Genomic DNA, 24,491 nt, shown 5'->3' with positions numbered 1-24,491 from the left:
AGTAGATAATTTGGGATATGGTGCATCACAAATCCTAAGGGAATTCATGGTTCACACAACCATGCCCGAGCAAAGGATAGTGGCACTACAAAATAAACATGTACAAAACTAACTGCAACGATACCATTTGGTGCATATGATATAACCTACACTATAGAAATGAAACATATAATCCTCATACCTATCCTTAGAAGGTTCAGATGGCCATGTGATTTAAAACCCAACAAATATCCTTCTATGATGAAGGAATGTTGAAGGTTCAACCCATATAATGAAGGTTCTGTCACACCCATTATAAAATCCTTAGCCATATACTAGCTTCAAAATCCATGGGACATCACCTTCTTAAAAATAAAAAGAGGAACCAATATCTCATCAACTTAAACTTTTGGACCAATGTTTCTTTTAGAATTCAATTAAGTAATATCTCTTCTAACACCCAGTGTATGATATATCTTTTGGTTGATGATATATGCCTCTGTAAAGAAGAATTTTTTGGAATATGTGTAATGGATTTGGTAGGTGTGCAACCTTAAGATCCTACATGTATGGAAGATTATAAAAGGTATATTTCCTTTTCATTTCATTGGGAATTTTCTCAATATAAGCATTGAAAACTTCAGGATCATTAAATGTAAGATCCTAATTTGAATCAAAAATTCCATAAATTCCTTCTCTTTTTTTGTTTTGTATGCCCTAATCCAGTATGTTAGTGTTATTATTTTATGCCTTCGAACACTCTTTGGTTTACCATTAAAACAAGACATTTTTGTTCTATAAGGGTGGTGGAGAAATATACTTGCGTAGTCATACACTAAGATTTTGTAGGTCATCAAATCATTAAGGTTTTATTAAAGGTCCACGACATTTATATTGAGCTCTATTGGATCATCACATTATTTTTCATCCATATTAATTCTTTAAGAGTGGAAAAAGTGGAGGAATCCGTGCATAGGACCATTTCTATCAACGGTCCTAGTTTGGAAAATTTTGGGTCAAAAACTTCAAGAACCATTTTGGGGCCTTAAATGAACACTTTTTTTGGTCTCAACCTAACTATGGACCTATATTCCATAATATGCACATTGATACATTTCCAACAGTGTAAAAATCACCTCAATCAAAGCTCGTATGAGAAAGTTATGCCGCCCAAAAGTTGACCTGTCGACATTGAACACCATAATTCGAGAGGATGCCACAACAGCTCTCGTTATTAGTGGAAATGGCTAACCATGTGATCATGATGAAGAAGGCTCTAAAAGAGTCAATATTTTAACTATAGTTAAGGATTGAAGGAGTCAACCCTAAGCTAGCATGTTGTGTTATGACCAAACCACTAGGAGGAAAAGGTTTCCATTCTTTTCGAGTGCATTTGTTCCATAGATGAGAAATGTAGACGAGAGGGATAGGGAGAGAGCACACAGAGAGGATTTGTGCATTCTAGTATCCCACAGGCCACATGCCTTACTTGTTTGTATCCACAACCATTTTCTATTTAGAGAAAGAGAGCAGAGTGACCTCACCTTCCATCTAGGTTTTCTCCCTAAAGGGTTTTCCTAATTATATCTTGTGTCAATCATAGTTTGTAAGTTTTTATTTTGTTGTTCTACATTTTATGCATAATATAATTTGCATGAATATGAAATAAACAATAATTTACATATCTAGGAATCTAAAGAGAAATAAACCCTCATAGTGTAGATTTCATATTTTTAAGTATAATTTTATCAAATCTTTTGTGACGAGCTGCCCAGTGGAATATCCATGACAATTTACATATCATACATCTGTCATACCCTTTTGTTACAAGACTTGCAATGTTATTGTATAAAAAACACGTTATCATTAAATAAGATGGCCGCACCAAATTAAGTATGCAAAATAACATAATAGATGTAAATAAAAAAATAGCATGCTTATGAAATAAAAATCCTAGTCTTGGATAACTGAGCATGGAGTACACATATCCCATACATCGTAAAGTACCTCTTTATTGTGATGGATATTTATACATCATATACATATCCATTCCCGTGATTTGATTCATCATTGGGCAGTAGGACTCTTCAATTTGAAAATAAGTCGACTTGGCTCATATCTTTTTAGAATGAATCACAATTTAAAAGGTTATGGATGAGGGGATGTCTTGCGCCCTAGCTACCTAGTCGCTCCCTCTCAAGTTGTAGCTACCCCACCCACCAAGTGGTTTGCTTATTGGTTTCTTTCCTCCTACATCCTCATCTTTGTGTGCAAGTACCTTGGTGGGTATCATGATGGTGCCTCATAAACTTAGGGCTAATCAAAGGCTCTTGATTCCAATTATCTATTTGCAAGATGGCTTGTTGTGCTTCAATGGTTCTCTACCCTAGAGAAAATTTAGCTCTACAATGGGGACCTTAACGTCCTCTCCAACTTTCCTTTGCGGTTGGAATCTTATCCTGACCTACCCTCACTCTTAGCCTTTGTATCTCGAGTTAGTATTTCCAATTGGACCTTAATAAATATCAAGGACCAACTACAAGCCTTCATGCATCAATGAGATTCAAAGACAAATGACTCTTGTGCCTTCTTTCTCTTTCTCTCATAACAACTACAAGACCAATAATGCTCAACCTCGCAATGAAGAGACATTGTAACGGGCATTGTGATCAGACTCAAGAGGCAGGTTAGAAAGTTGGAAGCTAAATGTACCACTTTCCATCCATCATCACCCCATTGTCTTTGAATTCTACAATTGGTCTCTTTGTCATTCAATAAATCTCAGTATCAATGCAAGCAGAGGAAGCAAAGTAGCCCAAACTCCTATAAAGAGACATTGTAACAGGCATTGTGGTCAGACTCAAGAGGCAAGTTAGAAAGTTGGAAGCTAAATGTGCCACTCTCCATCCATCATCACCATGTTGTCTTTGAATTCTACAATTGGTCTCTCTGTCATTCAATAAATCTTGGTATCAAGGCAAACCGAAGAAGTAAAGTAGCCCAACCTCCTAGGCTTTAATGCATTAGCACATGGCTCTCCTCAATCGGAGTTTGTATGGAAAACAATGGACTCTAGTGTTTCTCCTCTGCTCCCTAGTTAATGTTTTGTAAAGTTCCATGACTTTCTAGGTCTTGTAAGATCTACACAGTCAATTTTTTCTACATGTTATGACTTCTATTGGCTGGTTTTTGCCACCCCCAATTGGCATATCAATTATGTATTGTCAATAGATTTTAGGCTTCAAAACCTTGTAATCTCTTTATCATGTTGTTGATTGATGTTGGTCTTAGCCCACATTCTGAAAAATATAATTATCTACCAATTCTTGCTATTAAAAAAAAATCACTTTTATAACATTGTCCTATTGATGTGGTATACACTAATAAATTATTCATTATATCTATAAGGGTAATTATCCATTATTCTATTTGAGTGGCTTTTTTGTTGCCACCATCATCAAACCACAATGGTCAAAACTAGGAATTCATGTTATAGTTTGGTTGATTGTCTTTTACCATTATAAAATTTTAAGCCATTAAAATAATATTACATTTTTGAACCATTCATTAATGACCCCATTTGTTGTTTGAATAAGGATTTTTTATTTTCATTTGTTAAATAATTTAATCTATTAAACTATTCTTGTGAAATGCATTTATAATAATATTAAATTTTTTAACCATTCATTAATGACCCCATTTGTTGTTTGAATAAGGGTTTTTTATTTTCATTTGTTAAATAATTTAATCTATTAAACTGTTCTTATGAAATGCATTTATTTTACAAATAATTTTATTTATTTAAAGTTTAATATTTATGGACTTGTAACTATCAAGATCAAATTATAATTTATAACTCAACTTCAAATGTATAATGTGCCTAAGTTTAAACATGATATCTCTCTGTGCCAAGCTTAATAACACCACAACCTTGTGTTAAACTTTGTTGAGCTTAATAACTCCATAGCTACTCATTTAAATATTTAATGCATATAGGCAACAATATGTAAAATGTCACTAATAAATTCCATTCGTATCATCCATATGTGGTGCATATATATACATATATAATTAGTCATATTACATCTTTCATTATATTATATTCTTATGACATAAGAGTTATATTTTAGTATTTTACATTTTAAAACTAACTAATTTAGTGATACTTAAGCCTTACATAATCAACATTATATTGATTTGTAGTGATATATACTTTATAAATTGTGTCATTGATATAATCAATGTTACATAGAAAGGGCCACTTCTTGTTTTGCAACAATAACGTGATGTTGAATTAATAATGATCTAGATGTTAAAGTGATTCCTCATAAAATCACTTACAAACATATAACCACCTTAGCTCAAACTTTACTAAAATTGGTCACCTTTATTTTTCTCTCCTTTGTCTTCTCTTTAAAATTGAATGCCTCTTCTTTTATATATATATGGAGGGTAATGGGTTGAGCAGATCCTCCCATTGAGATCCATTAGTATGTCATCAAACAATGTTGGTTTATGTTGCTATGCTTGGATAATTGTTCTTTCTTTTGTTTTATAATGCTTAGGGAGGTTATGTTCATCTAAGAATATTGGAATGGACTAGGGTTTTGCCCTAGCCATCACAATATTGCTTCTAAATGAGTGTGCCCTTGCAATTCCAAGACTCAACCCCCATGGATTCAAGCTTCCATGATTTAAAATTACCCAATTAAGGTATAATGCCATCAAACATTGACCGAGCCATTTTTTCCTCATTTTAGCTATAGACCCTATGTGTGTGCTATAGATATCGAGGTTTCTTAAGGGTGTAGTATGATCATCAAGGTTTCACAGTTCTACCCAGTACCCTCCTCAACACATTTCAATAATGTTTCCTCCATTCCCACCATTGTTGTGAAGCAATTATCCAACTTCAAGTAAAAACATTGGATCATTTGCCACTTAGATAACCTCAATTTTTCAAAGTTGGAAGCCTCTCCTATTCAAGGAGGCATACATCTACTTGTGTGCGAAGGTTCTTCATAGTAGAATTTGATGCAACTTTGGATAGGGATATCATTCTCCATTCCAACCCCTATATTTAGGGGTATATTGACCTTTGCATGAAGCCCTATTACCCTTCCTTCAACCCCTATGTAAAATGTTTAACCTCAAAACCCTTGTGGGTAAGGCTCCCTAATCTTCCCATTCAACTCTAGCCTCTTGGGACCATGACTGAGATTGGAAATGGCATTTGCACAATTCATTATCGCGACCCTATAATGGTAGAAAGGTAATGCACAACCTTTGTGAGGCTCAATGTTGAAACTGGATCTCTCAAAATGCTCTCTTAACAAGATCTAGAATGGTGCAAGTAAATATGTTCATAAACATATGCTAGACTACGAACATAACAACTTCCATTACAAATCTTGTTTCATGATTGTACACAGATTCTCCTCTTGCCCTAATCATAACCCTACTCATGTCTAAGAAGAAGCAAAAAATATTAGATCCATTGCCAAAAGGAAAACATAATTAGAAGCTTGCATTATAGAATGGTGCTAATGTGAACCACCAATTAATAGTTATAAAGTGGAGTAAAAAGACCAACCCAAATGCTAGCAGAGATGCAATTACTTTTGAAACCCAAAACCTTGTCGATCCATACAGTAACAATCCATCTCAATCAAAAGACGACAAACCCCTAGAGAAGGCAGAACATGATATGCAAGAAGTCTAAACTCCAATGAATAATTTTTTAATCACTCCATGAGACATAGGTAGCCTCATGAAGGAAGAAGCAACAACTTCTATTTGCAACCCAGAAATTATGTCTCTGAACAATCACAATGTACAAATCTAAGTAGCAAGCAATAAATCCAAAAAGCATTGTAAGCCCATCTATGAGTACTCAACTTGATCCTAGATGGGAATTGTGATAGAATATATTTTTAATAATTTTGTTATTATCCCACTTTTTCCATCAATATAATTGCATATTTCAGGGAAAAAATAAATTATTATGCCACCACAAAAAAATGGTGGTTACTTCTCTATGGATCTTACACCATGTCTACTAAGAAACAAAAACATTTTGTAAAATTTCATGTATAGTTTGCCCATAACTTTTTCAAATATAAATTCTCATTGTTATTGTGGAAAAAAATATTTATGGAGATTGATGACTTACATAATGATTGTTTTCAATTAACACAAGAAGAGTGTGTTAAAATTTTAATGTTCCATGTTGAAACAATTACTAATTCCAAAAACTTATTTTTGCTACAATATTGATTAAGCAATTGTAGATAGAATATAAACCAAATGCACAATAGAAGACAATTAAGAACAAAATGAGACACAGAATTTAGGTCCAATGACTAGGGCACAACTCACAAGGGAAAACCCAACCAGGTTCTTTTTCTATTAGATATCAATTGTTCAACAGAGATACAAAGTACAATGAGAGATCAAGATAATGAATAAGTTCACCCAAATTTGAACAAGTTGTGGCATGAAGATCACTGGTAACAACAACAACTAGAAACATTGAATCAACCTTCCCTTCAACTGAATAGCACTGAAACACGGAAGCATTGAATCAACCTTAGCTCAACAATTTTTGTTCTTACTCTCCAAGTCTCTCTTTCTCACACAATCTTCTTCAAGTCTCTTCAACTATCTCTTTCAAGTTCGAATCCTTCTTTCACAATGCACAAGTAGTCAAGTCAGAAGACATGAGACACATATATAGGAGGAGAAACAAATTCTTGTCATAAAGGAGGCGCAATACACATGCGCATATCCCATTTACAAAAGAGTAACTCGTCCCAGTAAGGAGAGAAACGCATGCCTTAGTAATTTATGCCATTAAGAGAGGTATGCATGTCTTATTTAAGGAGAGTATAACATATGAATTAAAGAGAGCATAAGAGGAATCTTTTATGACATGTCTTTAATGAGTGTAAAAGGAATATGCCATGTCTTTAATGAGTATGTAAGAGAGAGTGTAATGTATCATTAAGAGAAAGAGAGAGAGTTAAGAAGTGCCATGTGAGTAATTGAGGTGATGAAGTTAAGGTGACGTGTGATTGAGGTGATGAAGTTAAGGTGACGTGAAATTTCTTTTAATAATAATATTATAGTATCATAAATGATGATAATAATAATAATAATATAGATGATTTAGTGAAGATTGAACTATTAAGATTGATTAATGATAAGTAAAGTGATTTTCCTTCAACTATACTTGATTACCAAATACAAGTTGATTTACTATTTTTATAAATTCATACTTGAGATGCTATACATGACTTTCTATTTTTAGAAAGTCACTCCAAAATTGTCAAAAATGAGATTTTATTTAAGGAAATTCATCCTTGAGCTACCAATTCTCAAAGATTCTCAACAAAATGTTGAACTTCGTAGAACCAACCCTTGGATAATGAACTTTGTTGACATATCTTTTAGAATAACGAATATTAAACATGTAAAGTTTTTATTTTTATTAATGAAAACTTGGCATTTTTTTACCTCTATCTATATATATATATATATATATATATAGAGTTGTGTTGCTTCCCCAAATCCTAAACATATTCAATACAAATATCTAGAAACAAGATCTTCAGACTGAAACTAACTAATATTCTAATAATTGAAGAGAAAATGCAAATTAAAAAACTTTACCAATAAATATATTCTCCTTTGAACAAATCACTATGATATAATGTCATCTTAAAATCAAGCAAAACCTCTCAAATAATCACCATAAGCAAAGAAATCTGAACAAATTTGAACAGTGCAATGTCATCTTAATATCAAGCAAATATCACAAATAATCCACATATGGAAATAACACATGTAAAACTGAATTTCGTGAAATAAAAATAAGAGTTCCCAAATGACCACCTTTAATTCATGCGATATATGATTCTTATCGTTGTTCACTTTTTGTTTACACACGCAATATACACCATTTTGCTAGTTACATGTCTTGACGTTACAAAGATCTTAATCTTAACATCAGAATTCTAACACTACTTACATGTGGTAACATAAGATACTGAAAATTAGAAGACGTTCTTAACATATTTGTTATCATTTTCCAAATAAGACTTGTGATTATATGTGGATTTATATAACAAAAATAATGATTTTTCAATTCACAAATGGGTTAATTCCAGGAGAAATTTTAAGCCTGCAACTTGGTCTATTTTAAAAGAGGAGTTGGAAGGTAAAGGACTGAAATAACTTCTAAATTAAAATCTTATTGATAACAGATATGCACAAGAATTTTGTACAAATACAGCTTGAAATTTTCATATAACAAGGAATATAAGAGATGTTTTATGGCCGAAGACATCATGCAGAACTTGGGTTAGAATACAATGAATTTCAACTTACACTGAGTAATTCCAGAGGAAATTGTTGGCCTGCAGTTTGGTCTACTGTAAAAGTGGGGTTGGAAGGTAGAGGACCAAAGCAACTTCTAAAAAGAAAACCCTATTAATAAGCGGATATACACAAGAATTTTGCACAAATACAGATTCAGAATTTTATATGATGAAGAACATGCATACAAATCCCAGCGTATGACAAAAATAGCTCATTCTAAAGAGGGACAAAGCAAATAGAATATAAATAAAAAGCAGCGACATAAATAGAAGGAAATAATGCAAGACAAAACATAAACTCGTAAAGGAAACAACAAAAGGGAAGAAAGATCTGAAGTTAGGAAACAATGTGATCGTAAGACCATATAAAGGTTCAGATTGTTAGACAATAAATCTCTTTGAGCCTCATTGCAGTCCAGGCTTCGATTCGACATACTAATACCTTGTATTAATATTGGGCAATCCAAAATATGATGAGTTACACAATTTTTTTGAAATTGACAAGGAATCAGACAGGTTGCAACTATGTATGTTTTGGACACAAGTATATGACTTAACAGTGGAGCGATCCAGAGGGGGATGCGCATTTCAAGTTCCATCCTCGTAGATTTCAAACATGTTGACCAGCAGTGGACAAAAACCTAGCAGGCTACCCTTAAGATTTTGTGCCTAGACATCTATTGTATCTACACCAGTCTGCCACAAGGAAAACAAATACAGCCTTAATCGAAAACAAAAACGTGTTTTACACGTGTACAAAAATAATAGCCCTTTGCATGGTTTAGACAAGTCTCATAGAGGTCCAAGCCTACAATATGCATGTGCATAACGATGAAATCATCTACTTTATCCAAAGGTTAAATTTTAATAGGTATATGAGAAAAGGGTATGGACCAGTGGAAATTACGAGTATGTGCTTTACACCTAAAATAAAAGAAATGAACACAATAGATTTGCTGTTATCTCAACACAACCGAAACTGAAATATGTTCCGTATGTACATACGCTGACAAGAAATACAAAAAGTTACACACAATGGATGTAGTATGCTCAAAGAGGGGCCAAAACAGACAAATAGTTTTCTCTACAATAAGCAAATTGCAGAGAGAATGCTTCGATTAAGCACCAAAAATGAGAAAGTCGAAGGTCAACATGGGCATATACACAGGCTATAAGGCCCGAGCATGTCAAACCTGAAGTGCATACTGGTTGCAAAGGCAAATTTTATCCTTTTTTAATTTTACAGTTACACCCAGGATGACTTTCAAGAGCAGGATCATCGAACAAAATTTTCTATTATACCTTCTTTCTAGGGTCTTGCCTGAAAGGTGCAAATGCTTGGAAGCTCTGTTCTATTTCACCTTTTAAGAGAGCGGTAGCATAAGTTGTTAATTTTAAATATGTCAAAATCTGCCAAGTGGCCAAATAAGAGAGAAACGATGTTTATGTGAAAGGATAGAAGTTTGAAAAAAGCAGGCTACCAAAAAACAAATAGCTCAAAAACACTGCCCATAAAACATAGCCCAACTTGAAACCAGCTGGCGAGGATCCCATCACATGTGCTGGATACCAATAGATTGGAGGACTTACAGATAAGAAGCGTGTGGCAACCTGTCAAAGGACCAAACAGAAAACCAGTTTAGTCCACTTAAAACCATGATATCTTCCTTAAGCAATGGCATTCTGCACGTGAAATTTCAATTGAGTAAAGGCCTTATTTCCCTTCTTACCTGTACATGCATGACAAAAGATGCTACAGCAACCATAAAACCTAGCTGTAGAATAAATGGGATCGTTAAAGTGGAAAAAAATCCTTGTTCGATCGGAGAGTTAGTAGCTTCATCATTTTCTTGGGCAATGTTCGGAGTAGCCTGTATGTCTAAATATCTGTTCTTTTTTGTTCTGTTCCGAATCGGCAGGTCTGCCAAAAGAGAATATACCACATTTATCTGTTCAAATAAGATGACCAATGACAAAGCAAGCTAAAGCATAGATGCAATAACCAGTTTAAACTACAGATGATGCAATATACCACTTAACTGGAGAGAGAATGCTCTCAAAAAGAGGAAAAAAATAAAAGCATTTGTGTCTAAAAAGATAGAGTGAGGTGTTTGTATGTTTCCCATATCCATAATAAAGAATGTCCATCTCACAAATCAACGAAGCAAATCCAAGTTCTTGAAACAAAGATGATGGATTCCTTGGTCCATTTTCTTTGCTTTTTTCTAACTGTTAAATGGGATTGTTGATCAAGCTCTTCCTTAGATTGGACTTTCGATATCCACCTTGTATTCGAATCTACAGATGCATCTGACCTACAATTGTACCATACAATAACAATAGGTCATACCATGAGCTTGCATCTCATTGTTAATACACATTTTTGTGCTAGCTAATAAAGAGTGCTGAAGAGCCAAGGGGCAGGGAGGTTCTATTTGGACTCTACTTGGATAATGAGATCGTAGGCCATTTCTCGTCCATTACACTTTCTTATAAGGTTGAACACTCGTATAAAAAATCGAAGGCTGCATCCTGGACATTTACAAGGCTTCCAATACAGTTCCTTGACACATTTCTCGTCCATTAAACTTTCTTATAAGGTTGAACACTCGTATAAAAAATCGAAGGCTGCACTGCATCCTGGACATTTACAAGGCTTCCAATACAGTTCCTTGACACTCTTACATGTAGTGTTCTAAACAATCTGGAGTTCCAATTTTCAAAGCTTCATGTTTTGTTTAGGCTGATAATATATTACATTGTTGACCCAGAGAGGACTTGAACCCAGAACCTCGGGGGACCAAAGTCCTCACTCACACAGCCATCGCCAGTGGGGATGCTTCACCTGGGGCTTCCAAAGCTTCATGTTAAAACTTATCAAATGATAACCCTTCAAGAGAATAGTGGGTGGTTTGGGCTTAGACAAGGATAGCTCAAGACACTAAAAAGAGTCATATAGGGCTGTCCTTTCCATATGCACAGTTTAGACACCAGATAAACAAGAGAAACAGTAACAACACATTGTAGATGCCCCTAAACTGGCGGATGGATGTCCTTGTAACTGTAACAACACATCGTGGATGCCACTAATCTGAAGGATGGATGTCTTTGTAACAGTAACAACACATCGTAGATGCCAAGGAAAAGGAGGATATATGTCTTTTACCCAATCTTTTTATTCTATCATCCTATTTTCAAATGATAACAGCCTTTCCATATGCACAGTTCAGAGACAAGAGAAACAGTAACAACACATTGTAGATGCCACTAAGCTGGAGGATGGATACCTTTGTAACAGTAACAACACATTGTAGATGCCACCGAAATGGAGGATGGATGTCTTTTACCCAATCTTTTTATTTCTATCATCCTATTTTCAAATGATAACAGCCTTTTCGATCTCACAATTATATCTGATGACTTCTTGAATAATAAAATAATTCTTATATTTTATCTTGCAGTGTATGTCATCAGAAGTCCAACACAACTTGCAAGAGAATTTCCCCTCATTGTATACAAAACTTCTTGAATAATAAAAGAATTAGTCTTATCTTTCATCTGTTGTGTAAATTATCAGAAATCCAACACAACTTGTCTGAGAAAAGGATCCCTTTGTATTACATTGATCTGGTGGTTATACTACCTAATTGTTATTACCACTAATTAATAAACATTATAATATTCTTTTTATTAAAACCAGTATAGATCCATTTTAACCATGGATCTAGCAAGAGCCAGGCGGGATCAAATCCCTTAAAGTGAAAACTTCTTTTAGAATGAAAAAATTGATATGAACATGTAATTTTTCATTGTTTAAATTACATTTTTGAATGTATTAAATGGATTCAATGTCTTCAAAATTTGCTTGGGAACTTGAATTGAATACACTACACAGCTTAAACTTGCAATTTGAACACATCTTTGCTTGATTTCAAACATAATTGACCAAAAAATATACTTATAAAAAGGCCACAATGAGACTACTTCAACTGTTTTAGCCATAAAAATTTATTCCTTTCAAATATTATATATATATATATAGTTTTTTTAATCATATCTAATATATACACATTTAAATATTTTTCTTGAAATATTTTATTTATGCACTATATTGTTCACATTAAAATGATTTTTCTATTATTAATATATTTTTAAATACACTTCAATATTCATTAACCCTCCATATTAATATATTTTATTTACAAGTAACATTGAAATTTTTATTATTAATGATATTTTTATATGCTACATATTAATTTGATATTAAGAATTAAATGAATTACATATCTCCTTTAATTTTTTTACTTTTAATTACTCATTTTAAACATTGAAATATTTTATTATGATCAACGCTAAAATAATTTTTCATTTATTTTCTCTCCATGTACATATGCATGAAGTTGAGATTGAAATAAATTAGTCAACATGCATAATTACCAGCTGAGAGCCATCTTAACTCTGGATCTACTAAGCGTTGAGATGGATGATGGATCAAATCTTTTTTCAGTTTAAAAGAGGTTTGAATCTCAAGAAATTTGATCCCTCTCGGCACTTCGTAGATCTAGAGTCAAGATGGATCTAAACTGGTTTAATTATTAATTTTATGTTTTTTTTATTAGAATATTCCTATTTAGTATTTAATACTCATTCTTTTAGCTGTTGCTATTTTTATTCGTTTAAGCAGTTTCTTAGATGAAACTGAGTGTTTCCATATTCTACATAGAAACTTGATGTTTCTATTATTGTAAATATCTCTGTATTATCATTGAGCTTCTTGCTCATTCTGAATTAATTCATTCAATATTCTTTTATGGTATCAGAGCCAGAAAAAGAGATTTCTTGAACAGTTATTCTCTTCGCATCCTAATCTCTTGAGTTCTTTCATTCCTTTCTAAGGTCGAGCCCTCTGTAAGCCAGGTAGCCTTCACTGAGTCTTAGCCTCGGCTTTGCTCACTGTGATAAAAGCTTACAGTCGTCTATCTCGATACAGAAATGGATTCTTCTCCTGCATTATCATTTCTTCATGTCTAATTCTGTTTATCCTGGTTTAGAACAAAATTGCCGATTCTGTTTGGATAATCGCAGTCGGTTCTTCCTGCATCTCTGTTGTGTTCTCATAGGGCAGCAAGATCTTGGTGTCAGAAGTGGGATCTCCACAGGGTTTTAAAAAGGGACAGGGCGTGCAGCCATATTCACATTCTCTTCGATCAAACGGTGGCATCGAGAAATTCCGCAGAGCCTTGCGCTTCATCCGCTTCGTCCATTTGATGGGATCGTGGTCAAACGTAGAATTTTTGCCGTGGCACCTGTGTGTTGAAAAGGGCACTTACGACTTTTGATTAGACGAGGGAGACAGAATTGGCGTAAGCGTGTCGGGTATTATTTTTTATATATCGGTCTTGCCCACGTATAATCGTTTTTTTTGCGTGTCGAGCATTATTTTCTTTTTATATCGACCTTGCCCTCGTATCATCGTTTCTCTTTGGGTTTCGCTCTGCGGAGTTCTGTTTTGCCAAGGGTCAATCGATCGATTTTAGCGCTAAATCGACCTGATTCCAATCCAGAAGCTCTCAGATCACCACAGATCTCAGTGATTCTGCGTGTTGGAAGCTTTTGAATGGAATAATCTGGCACTGTCGGCTTGGACTCAGCGGCAGTCATTACTATCAACGGCTTTTTCTAGAACTGATATTTGAATTTCCCGTATAGTAGCGGCAGTCATCAGGGATTCAAACTTGGGTTCTCCATTGTTTACGGCAGCAGCAAGAAAAAAAAAGATAGCAGAAATTCAAAAGCAGTGTGTCGGTGCTACTGTTCTCACGCTGCCTCTGTATTAGCTTGACGTTGCAGAGTAAAACGGAAGGATAAGCGGGCAGCTACATTAAAATTTGTGTCTGACTTCTGTTTTGAAAATGGCCACGCTCACCAATCTGATGTTAGAAGGAAATCAACGTTTTAATGGCAGCAACTATAACATTTGGAAACAACGAATGTTGACCATTTTTTAATACAGGCGTCTTGATCAGCTTATTTTGGGCAAAGAGCTTCGTCCCGGTACAGCTGGTACCGATCAAGATAAATTTGATGATCGAAATCGAGAGGCTGTTATGCTTCTCAAGCTCTCTGTCGCTGATGATCAGTTACCGCAAATTCCTTCTGGCAAGACAGCTGCCGAGATTTGGGAACAGTTGAAAGAACTGCACGAAACATCTGACAAAAGCAGAGCTTTTTTCCTCAAAAATCAGTTGTTCTCCATCATGATGGACGAACATATGTCTTTACAGGAACATCTCAACAAAATTAAAGACATTCGAGATCAGCTCGAAGCTATTGGTAGGACCATGGAGGAAGAAGATATGGTAGTCATTACTTTGAAAAGTCTACCGAAATCTTATGAACATTTCATAGAAACACTCAACATTACCACCACAAATGTTGATCTGAAGTTTCCAGAGCTATGCACCAAACTCCTGCAGCAGGATCGGTGGAAACAGCAGTTTGGTAGTGGTGCTTCATCAGTGTCTTCGGAAAATGCATTTGCTGCAAAATATCAGTCCTCTCAGTCCTTTCAGCAGAAAGGCTCTTCTCAGCCTTTTGATCCTGCTAGGAAGAAAAGTGTGCAGTGTAATTACTGTCACAGGTTCGGTCACATGAAGAAAGATTGCCGACAGAGGATTGCTTCTGAACAGAAGAAACAGGGAGGGCCCCATCAGACAGCAAATGTTGCAGAACATTCTGAGCAGACAGATTCTGCCTTTTACGCCTTTATGGCTAAAAGGTCTTCAGATCATGTTCCTTCCTCTGCCTGGTACATTGATTCTGGTGCATCACGCCATTTCTCTCACAGGCGTGACTGGTTTATTAACTTCTCACCTTTCAGTGATTCTGTGGTATTTGGCGGAGGTGAAAAGTACACAGTAGTTGGCAGAGGTACAGTTCAAATCCAGTCTGGTGGGCGCACACTCATCATCCTGAATGTATACTATGTCCCTGGTATGGAAATCAATCTGCTGTCTGTCAGCCAGATTATGAGGAATTCTCCTCAGCTTGATGTAGTGTTCAGTGCACACAAGTGCTCTATTATTGACAGGGAGACTAGTCTAACAGTTGCTGTTGGCCTCGAAGACCATGGTCTATACAGACTACTTGACACCGGTGACTCTTCAGAAGTGGCTCTAGCAGCACGTGTCTCTCCCATCAGCACTCTATGGCATCAGCGATATGGGCATCTAAATATGCAGTATCTCTCTCAGCTCTCTCGGGAGGGACTTGTGTCAGGATTACCTGATATTCAGACTCAGCAGTTGGGGGTATGCAGCGCCTGTCAAGCGGGAAAGCAACATCGGTCTTCATTCAAGGATGGAGAATCTTGGCGCGCATCTAAGGTACTCCAGTTACTTCATGCTGATATTTGTGGTCCTATGAATACAGCTTCTATCACTGCTTGCAAATATTTTTTACTTATTGTTGATGATTTCAGTAGAAAGATGTGGGTGTATTTTTTAAAAAATAAATCTGATGCACTTAGTACATTTCAGAAGTTTAAAACCATAGTTGAAAAAGAGTCTGGCTGTAACATCATGACCCTTAGGACCGACAATGGGGGGGAATTTTGTTCTTCAGCTTTTGCCAACTTCTGTGATATTCATGGCATCAAACGTCAGTTAACCACCCCCTACACTCCTCAGCAGAACAGTGTTGTCGAGCGTCGCAACCGCACGGTTGTTGAAATGGCTCGTTCCATGCTACAACACAGGAGTGTTCCAAAAAAAATCTGGGCTGAAGCAGTATTTACTGCTGTTTATCTTCTTAACCGATCACCTACTCAGGCTGTTAAAGGGAAGACTCCTGAAGAGGTTTGGTCTGGCTGTAAACCTAATATCAATCACCTCAAAGTATTTGGCTCAGTTGCATATGTTTGGATTCCTCCTGCTAAGCGCTCTAAGTTGGATTCCAAAAGCCAGAAACTCATGATGACAGGTTACAGTGATCATCACAAGGCCTATAGGCTGATAGATATAGCCACCGGTCGTCTTAGCTTCAGTCGTGATGTAGTATTTGATGAAGACAGAGGATTCTTTCAGTCTTCTTCTTCTGAGCAGTGTTCTGAGGATCAGCCTCACAGTGTTCTTCTTCCGGTCGGTCCACCTGATGGGAGGGATGATATAGCATCAGTATTTGATAATACTCTATCTGAGCTTCCTCCAGAAAACAACCCTCCTCTTGATGCCCCTATTGCTCTTGAGTCTTCACCTCCTCCTGATATTGGTTCCTCTACTCTTCGGCCTAAATGGTGGGCTAAAACCATTGGTGATCTCCGAGATGATGGGCTTCTTGAAGGTAGAACTTCTAGACATAAGAACAAACAACAGTCTACAGTCAATTTTGCTCTTATGGCTAACCTTCACAGTATTTTTGAGCCTCAAACCTATTCAGAGGCTAAGGGTACATCTGAGTGGGAACAAGCTATGGAAGCCGAATTCCAGAGTCTTCAAAAGAATCACACCTGGACACTTTCTGATCTTCCTGCAGAAAAAAAGCCCATAGGCTGCAAATGGGTGTATAAAGTGAAATACAAAGCTGATGGAACCATAGAAAAGTATAAAGCTCGTCTTGTGGCTCGAGGGTTCTCACAGAAGGAAGGCATCGACTATGAAGAGACTTTTGCTCCTACAGCCAAGATGAGTACCATAAGGCTTGTCCTTGCCCTAGCAGCTCAGTTCAATTGGAAAGTTCATCAGATGGATGTAAAGAGTGCTTTCCTAAATGGTGATCTCCAAGAAGAAGTCTACATGACGCAGCCTTCAGGATTCAAGGTTGCTGGTCAAGAACAGAAAGTGTGTCGATTAGCTAAAGCCATTTATGGATTGAAGCAAGCTCCTCGGGCTTGGTACATGAAAATTGATCAGTACCTGACAGATCAGGGTTTTCAGCGGAGCCCATCTGATGCAAACCTGTATATCAAGCATACTGCTGATGATATCTTGCTTGTGGTTGTCTATGTGGATGACCTTATCATTACTGGCAGCTCTGCACATTTGATCCATGGGATCAAACAAGATTTATGCAGAACTTTTGAAATGACAGACTTGGGACTTCTTCATTACTGTCTGGGGGTTGAAGTTTGGCAGACTGAAAATCATATCTTTCTCTCTCAGTCCAAGTATGCAAAAAATCTTGTGGATAGGTTCAGAATGCAGGATTGCAAACCAGCCACGACTCCTATGGAACCAGGGCTCAAACTTTCATCACAGTCATCCTCTCCCCTTGTGGATGAAACTTTATTCAGGCAACTAGTGGGCAGTGTCATCTATCTTACTGCCACCAGACCTGACATCAGTTTTGCAGTAAGCTATATCTCCCGCTTTATGTCAGCTCCTAAAACTGATCATTGGATAGCAGCAAAGCGTGTGCTACGATATGTGCGTGGTACTTCTGATTATGTCCTCTTATATACTCGCAGTTCCAATCCTATTCTCAGTGGTTACACTGACTCTGACTGGGCCGATTCAGTTGATGACCGTAAATCTACAGCTGGGTATGTGTTTAGTCTAGGATCTGGTGCTGTTACTTGGACTAGTAAGAAGCAATAGGCAGTGGCTCTCTCCTCAACAGAAGCAGAGTATCGGGGAGCAGTTAAGGCATCCTGTGAGGCAGTTTGGCTTCGACGTATGCTTGCAGATATGCATGTTTCCCAGACCGGGCCTACTTCTTTGTTTTGTGATAATCAAGGAGTTCTCAAACTTGCCAAAAATCCAGTCTTTCATGAAAGAACAAAGCATGTGGAAACTCATTGCCACTACATTCGCTAGCTTGTTGAAGACAGCTCAGTTCAGTTGCAATATGTTCCCACAACAGAGCAGCCCACCGACATCTTCACCAAGCCTCTTGGTCCTGATAAATTTGTAAAATTCAGAGGGTCTATTGGTGTTGTAAATAGATTGAGTATTAAGGGAGGGTATTAGAATATTCCTATTTAGTATTTAATACTCATTCTTTTAGCTGTTGCTATTTTTATTCGTTTAAGCAGTTTCTTAGATGAAACTGAGTGTTTCCATATTCTACATAGAAACTTGATGTTTCTATTATTGTAAATATCTTTGTATTATCATTGAGCTTCTTGCTCATTCTGAATTAATTCATTCAATATTCTTTGTTAAACATTACAGTGTCTCTACCAAACTAGGATCAAATGTCCACATAGGAGTTAAGTTTACTTATGAACCTCAAATATAAATTAAAAAAAAAAAAAAAAAAATTAATAAAAAGTGGATCAAATGTTTACAGAGGAGATAAGTTTACTTATGAATCTCAAATATAAAGAATTTCTTTTATAAAAAGTGGATCAGAGGAAATCTCGGATAAAATATAATATTACAGTATTATATTTTACCTAATATTTATTACTCTCGCCCAGTGAAAAGTGGCTAGGGTTGGGGGAATTACTAATTAAAATGTAATATTATTACATTTTACCTAATATTTCCTCTCACCCCCAGCTTAAATATTACATTTTACTCAATATTTCCCTCACCCCTGCTAATTTTAAAGTAGAGTTTATTTACTTCTAAACTTCAAATGTAAAGAAAATTTACAATAAATATTAAAAAGTGGACCAATTGAAGAGAAATATTGGGTCAAATATAATACTATATTATTCTATTTTACCAAATATTTTTCGCAAGCTAGTAAAAGGTGGATGAAGGTAAGCATAAATATTAGATAAAATGTAGTAATTACATTTTACCTAATATTTCTCCCACCTCCTCCCCTCGCCCTTGCTCACTTTCATAGTTAAGCTTATTCATTTCTAAACCTACCATCCTAGATCTATCAAAGCTCTATTTCTACAACACATTATTAGACATAAATTAAGAGAATATATTACATATATTATATTAAAGTGATTACCAAAGCCATTAGAATGAAGAAGCAACTATTATTTTGTACTTTGTGCAATATTGTTTAACCTTACACTTCTTAAAAACACCTTCCTGAATCACACAATAGCTTCTAAGCATATATACACATTATGTATTCATCCATTCAACGTAAAAACAAAACATACAAAAAGACAGGCCATGGAACAGATACATACAAACGTTAAGTGCGAACATATCCATAAAAATGTTTACCTTTACAGGCTACATGGATTCAATGCCATCATTTTCTAAAGCTAATTATATATCTAAATATAACATCAAACTAAGATGGATCTATGCTAGTTTAATTTCACCCTTAAATTGGTTATATTCCACATGAATACCATAGTTCAACACCATGGATTCTTAATAACATGGGCCATTTTTATTTTTTTATTATTAATTTTATAGGGTTATTTTTATTTTGTTATTTTATTTTATTTTCACTTAGTTAAAATCAGTGACGACAATATCGCCAATATTCGGAAATATCGCGATATTTTCGGGGAGACGAGATATCACCGAGGAAATATCGCGATATTTTGTCTCCTTGAAAATATCGCGATATTTCCGAAATATCGGCGATATTTCGGGAAAATATCGTGCTACGACCCAAAATATCGCCGAGCATGAAAAAAAAATCGTTATCGTGGCTAGAAAAGGCCCAAATCGTTTTCTTTTCCTCATTTTGTTTTCTAATCGCTGTAGAAGGAAGGGGAGAGCATTGTGCTCGCTGTCAAGGAGGATTTGAGGGTTGAACAACCATTATTGCCACCAACAAGGGATATTTTGTTGATCAAAGATTGAAGAACAATGAGACAATCTTCATTTCTTCCATTAACAGGGATGTTCTAATAAACCCCTATGTTAATGATTTGTTTGATAGATTTAGGGTTATTCTTGCTTGCCTATTTGCCTACAAACAATTTGCTTCTTTCTTTTTTTCCATTTGCTATGATTTTCATGCCCATGAGCAAATGCAAGGGTTTTCTCCATGTTTGGACAGCAAACTCCATTTTTTTTTTAGCTTTCAAATGCACCCTCTTATTGTCATTTATGATTTTTCATTGAATTCACATTGCAAATAATGTAGCAAAAAAATTATTTTGTAAAGTGAAGTGATTATTACTTATTAATTCCATTTTTTTTGGTGCCCTAGGTTTGAGTTAGCTCACTACAAAATTCAAATACGCCAAAAGCCTTGGACCCATTTTGGGAGTATGGGGAGCCTGATGGTGGGACAAATCAGGCATATCTATCATGCAAATTGTGTGGGACCAGGATGACAGGAGGGGTTACACGATTGAAATACCATCTGGCTAGACTCACTAGACATGATGTTGGGATTTGTACAGTTTGTAGTCCAGAGCTTATACAAAAAGCTCAAGAAGCAATTGACGAAAAAAACAGAAAGAAGGAAGAGGCAGGAAGAAACAAGGCTGAACGTGCAGGTAGATCTTTCAGGATATATTCTTCTGATTTTGATGTTGAGGGTAGTGGGAGGGGTTCCACAGCATCACCTGCTACAGCTAGTGCGAGGTCATCACTTTTTGTTCCACGAACAAAACATGGAGAACAACCTGGCATAAAGTTAATTGTTAAAAAAAAGGAGAAGCAAGAAGCAGATAGAGTCATGGGGAGGTGTCTTTTCTGGAGCGACTTACCTTTCAGCATCACCAACACCAATCCATTTTGGCAGCCAATGTGTGATGCTATTGTTGTTGTGGGCCCAGGGTACAAAACTGCTACATACGAGGAGTTGCGGGGGGCACTTCTTCAAGCAGAAAAGCAAGACATCAACTCTAGATTGGCGAAGTTGAAAAAAACATGGGAAGTTTCTAGATGCCAGTGATGTTTGATGGTTGGACAGATAGGAAGGGTAGGACCCTTTTAAATTTCTTGGTACATTGTACTAAAGGTACCATGTTTATTAAATCAGTGGATGCATCATCACATATCAAAGATGTAGCAACGATATGTGAATTGTTAGATGGGTTCATTCAGGAGATTAGTGTGCAGAATGTGGTGCAAGTCACAACAGACAATGCAGCTAATTATGTGTCTGCCAGCGAGATGCTTATGGACAGGCATCACACATTGCTCTGGACTCCATGTGCAGCACATTGTATCGATTTGCTATGTGAGGATATGGGGAAACTCTCCTTCATCAAGGAGGTGGTTGATATGGCTAGGAGCGTCCCCAAGTTTATTTATAACCATGCTTTTGTTCTTAGCCTCATGAGAAGGTTCACTAGAAACAAGGAGTTGTGGCGTCCTACAATCACACGTTTTGCCACAAAATTTATTACTCTTCAGTGTTTGCTTCGATGTCAGTTCGAGTTGAAGCAAATGTTTGTTTCTGATGATTGGCGTAATTGTAGATACAGCAAGAGACAGGATGGGAGAGCCATTGCAAAAATGGTGTACTCTGACACGTTTTGGCAGGGAGTAGAAGAAGCATGCTTAGTTAGTAAACCTATAGTAAAGGTTCTGAGATTGGTAGATGGGGAGAAGTCTACAATGGCTTATTTGTATGAGGCCATGGATAGGACCAAGGAAGCCATTCGTTCTTATTATGTAGACAAGGGTTCTGTTGGCCTTAATAGGCATATGACGTTATGGGACGTGATTGATAGTCAGTGGACAAGGATGCTTCATCAACCCATTCATGCAACAACACTCTTCCTCAACCCCGTATTTTCATAAAAATGCGGCTTTGATTTTGATGGCGAGGTGATGGAAGGGCTCCATTCCTATATTCATAGGATGGTACCTGATCCTGAGCTTCGTAGCAAAATCAATCGCAAGATAGAGTTTTATCGGGATTGTGTTGGCCTATTTGGCTTTGATGATGCTATTAAGGAAAGGACCCTTTTCATGCCATGTAAGTGACAAGTCATCACTCATTAGAAAATAGAATTTTCAATTTACAATTTCCTTACTTATAATTCTAGTTTTTTAAAATTCAATTATGTAACTTTTGTTTGAAAGTTTAATTATGTTTTAAGTTTTTGAATTTTTTATCTCTTTATTTTGTTGTAGATATTTGGTGGCAAAGCTATGGTGCAAAGGCACCAAATTTGCAGAAATTGGCCATAAGAATCTTGAGTCAAACATGTAGCTCTTCAGGGTGTGAACGCAATTGGAGTGTATTTGAGAAAATACACGCAAAAAAGCGCAACCGTATAACTTTGAGCTCCAACCTTCAGTTGAGCAATTATACTTATTGTAATTTTAAATTTTTAATTAATGACCTTCAAGTGTCAAGAGTCAAGACTCATTAGTTTTTTTGACACTCTTACAGGTTGGAGTTCGCATGCCTCAATGATTTAGTGTATGTGCATTACAATATCCGACTTCGAGTAAAGCAAATAGAAGCACCAATGGATCCAGATGCCATTTCCTTAGACAATATTGATGTATTGTCTCAGTGGAGGGTGGAGTCTGAGCAGCCCATCTTGGAGGAGTCACCTTCATAGTTAGAGCCAGATGATCCATTAGAACAGGGGTAGCACTCGGAGGAGGAGCAGCAATGGTAGCAGCAGCAGCAGGAGGACATTGTGGGAGCATCAACATCAACACCATCTGCTATAGATATAGGAGAGCACAACCCCATACCTAGCACTCATTATTTGACATTAGGTGCAGAGGCAGGGCCAAAGCTTTCTACTACTAGGGGCAGGCCTGGCAAATAGCCCATCATGTTTTCCCGTAAAAGGGGGAGAGGGCAGTGATTTCAAATAGATAGCTGCTAGTTTTATTTGTTTTGCTACATATAACTCATGATGATGAGATAATTTTATATATGTGATGTTATTTTGTATTGGTTCTCCACATTTGAGTCCTTGATTGGACAATTATCAAGGATCAACAAGATTTGGTATCGCCTTTGATGTATCATTTCTATTTGACATCATATATATCAGTGCTTTCTTCATATTTATGTGCCAATATGTTTATTTCATGTTGTTATTGCTTTATATATTTAAAAATCTAAAAAAAATGAATATATTATGCATTTTTTATGCTTGCCGATATTTTAGCCAATATTGCTGATAAGATGTTTTTTGGACCCTCACCGATATTTTGCCGATACCGATGTTATCAACACTGGTTAAAATGTTTACATTATATTACTTTACATTAAGTTAGATATCTCCACCATATTTTATTTTTATTTTTGTCGAGTCAAAATGTTTACATTAACGTTACACATCTCTAGCATCCTAGATTGGAGAGCATCTCTCAGCGCAATATAAAATGAGTAATTTTAAGAAAAACTAAAAAATATTATATTATATTTTTAAATAAATATATTATATTCAAAATCTAGAGTCCGCTAATATTAAATTAACTATTTCACCCCTTCTCACAAACAGAATTCCACTTAGCAAACAGATTTCACTTCACTTTCCGTAAAACCAATGTTGAATTTATATTTTGTTTATACATAATAATTATATTGATTTTTAATTAGGGCCGACTTTGACATTGGATTAAATTTGTTAAATGTTAAAACATTATTTGAGTCATGTGCTAGAATATTTTTAAAAAGTTTATTTAAGTTATCTAATGAAATTTATTTAGAAAGTATAAGAATTATACAACTTTCTTGTACTCAAAAATGAAAATAAAAGTTTTTTTTAGTTACTTTATTTCTCTATAAAGTTGGTATAAGATTATGATATTTCATATGGAACCTAAATATTTTATTTATGGTTGACAGTGAGTAAAACATGTATATTCGTTTTTGTTTTTTATTATAGTTGATAACTATGAAACCAGATTCGTCCCCTAGGGCCCACGAATCACGAATCCATCGCATTGGACACAATTCAACCAGATTCATGTCTAAAAATCAGGACACTTCGTGTCCAATTGGGATACGATCGAATCTGGATCGTGTCCCAATTTTTGGACACGAATGCGAAAAAAGGCAACTTGTGTGGCGTTAAAAGGCTAGTTTGTTGCCTTTTCTTTTCACTTTCACTTGTCCATTTTGTTGTGGATTTGCTATGGGTGTTTTGGAACAAGGAGCAAAGAGTGTGGGAGCGTTTTCAAGGAGATTCAAGCAACAGTTAAGTGCATTTACTCTCTTTTTTTTTTTGCATTTTTATTACAGTAGTTTGCATATGCATTTCTTTTACGAATTTGTGCATTTTATTTTTTATTTTTTTACAGCATTCATGGTTCAATCAAGGGCAACAGGGAA

At 35.8% G+C, this 24,491-nt stretch overlaps 1 protein-coding gene across 1 annotated transcript in view; it reads right to left on the bottom strand.

Annotated features, from left to right (window-relative positions):
* Positions 1–9,430: 9,430 nt before the first annotated feature.
* The window catches only part of LOC149251710 (uncharacterized), a 140,249-nt gene continuing 125,188 nt past the window's right edge, over positions 9,431–24,491 (bottom strand). Inside the window, exons 7-8 of the mRNA XM_089459542.1 lie at positions 10,088–10,278; positions 9,431–9,968 (exon numbers count right to left, since the gene is read on the bottom strand). Of these exons, the coding sequence (XP_089315668.1) occupies positions 9,801–9,968; positions 10,088–10,278 (359 nt within the window). The 3' untranslated portion in view covers positions 9,431–9,800. The remainder of the gene's footprint in view (positions 9,969–10,087; positions 10,279–24,491) is intronic.

The sequence above is a fragment of the Pinus tabuliformis genome, chromosome 7 (assembly GCF_031772625.1).
Source record: "Pinus tabuliformis cultivar Carrire ecotype Pingquan chromosome 7, CPIR1, whole genome shotgun sequence".
Lineage (NCBI taxonomy): Eukaryota > Viridiplantae > Streptophyta > Pinopsida > Pinales > Pinaceae > Pinus > Pinus tabuliformis.
Note: the sequence above shows the minus strand (reverse complement) of the source record. Positions and strands in the feature narration are given on the sequence as shown.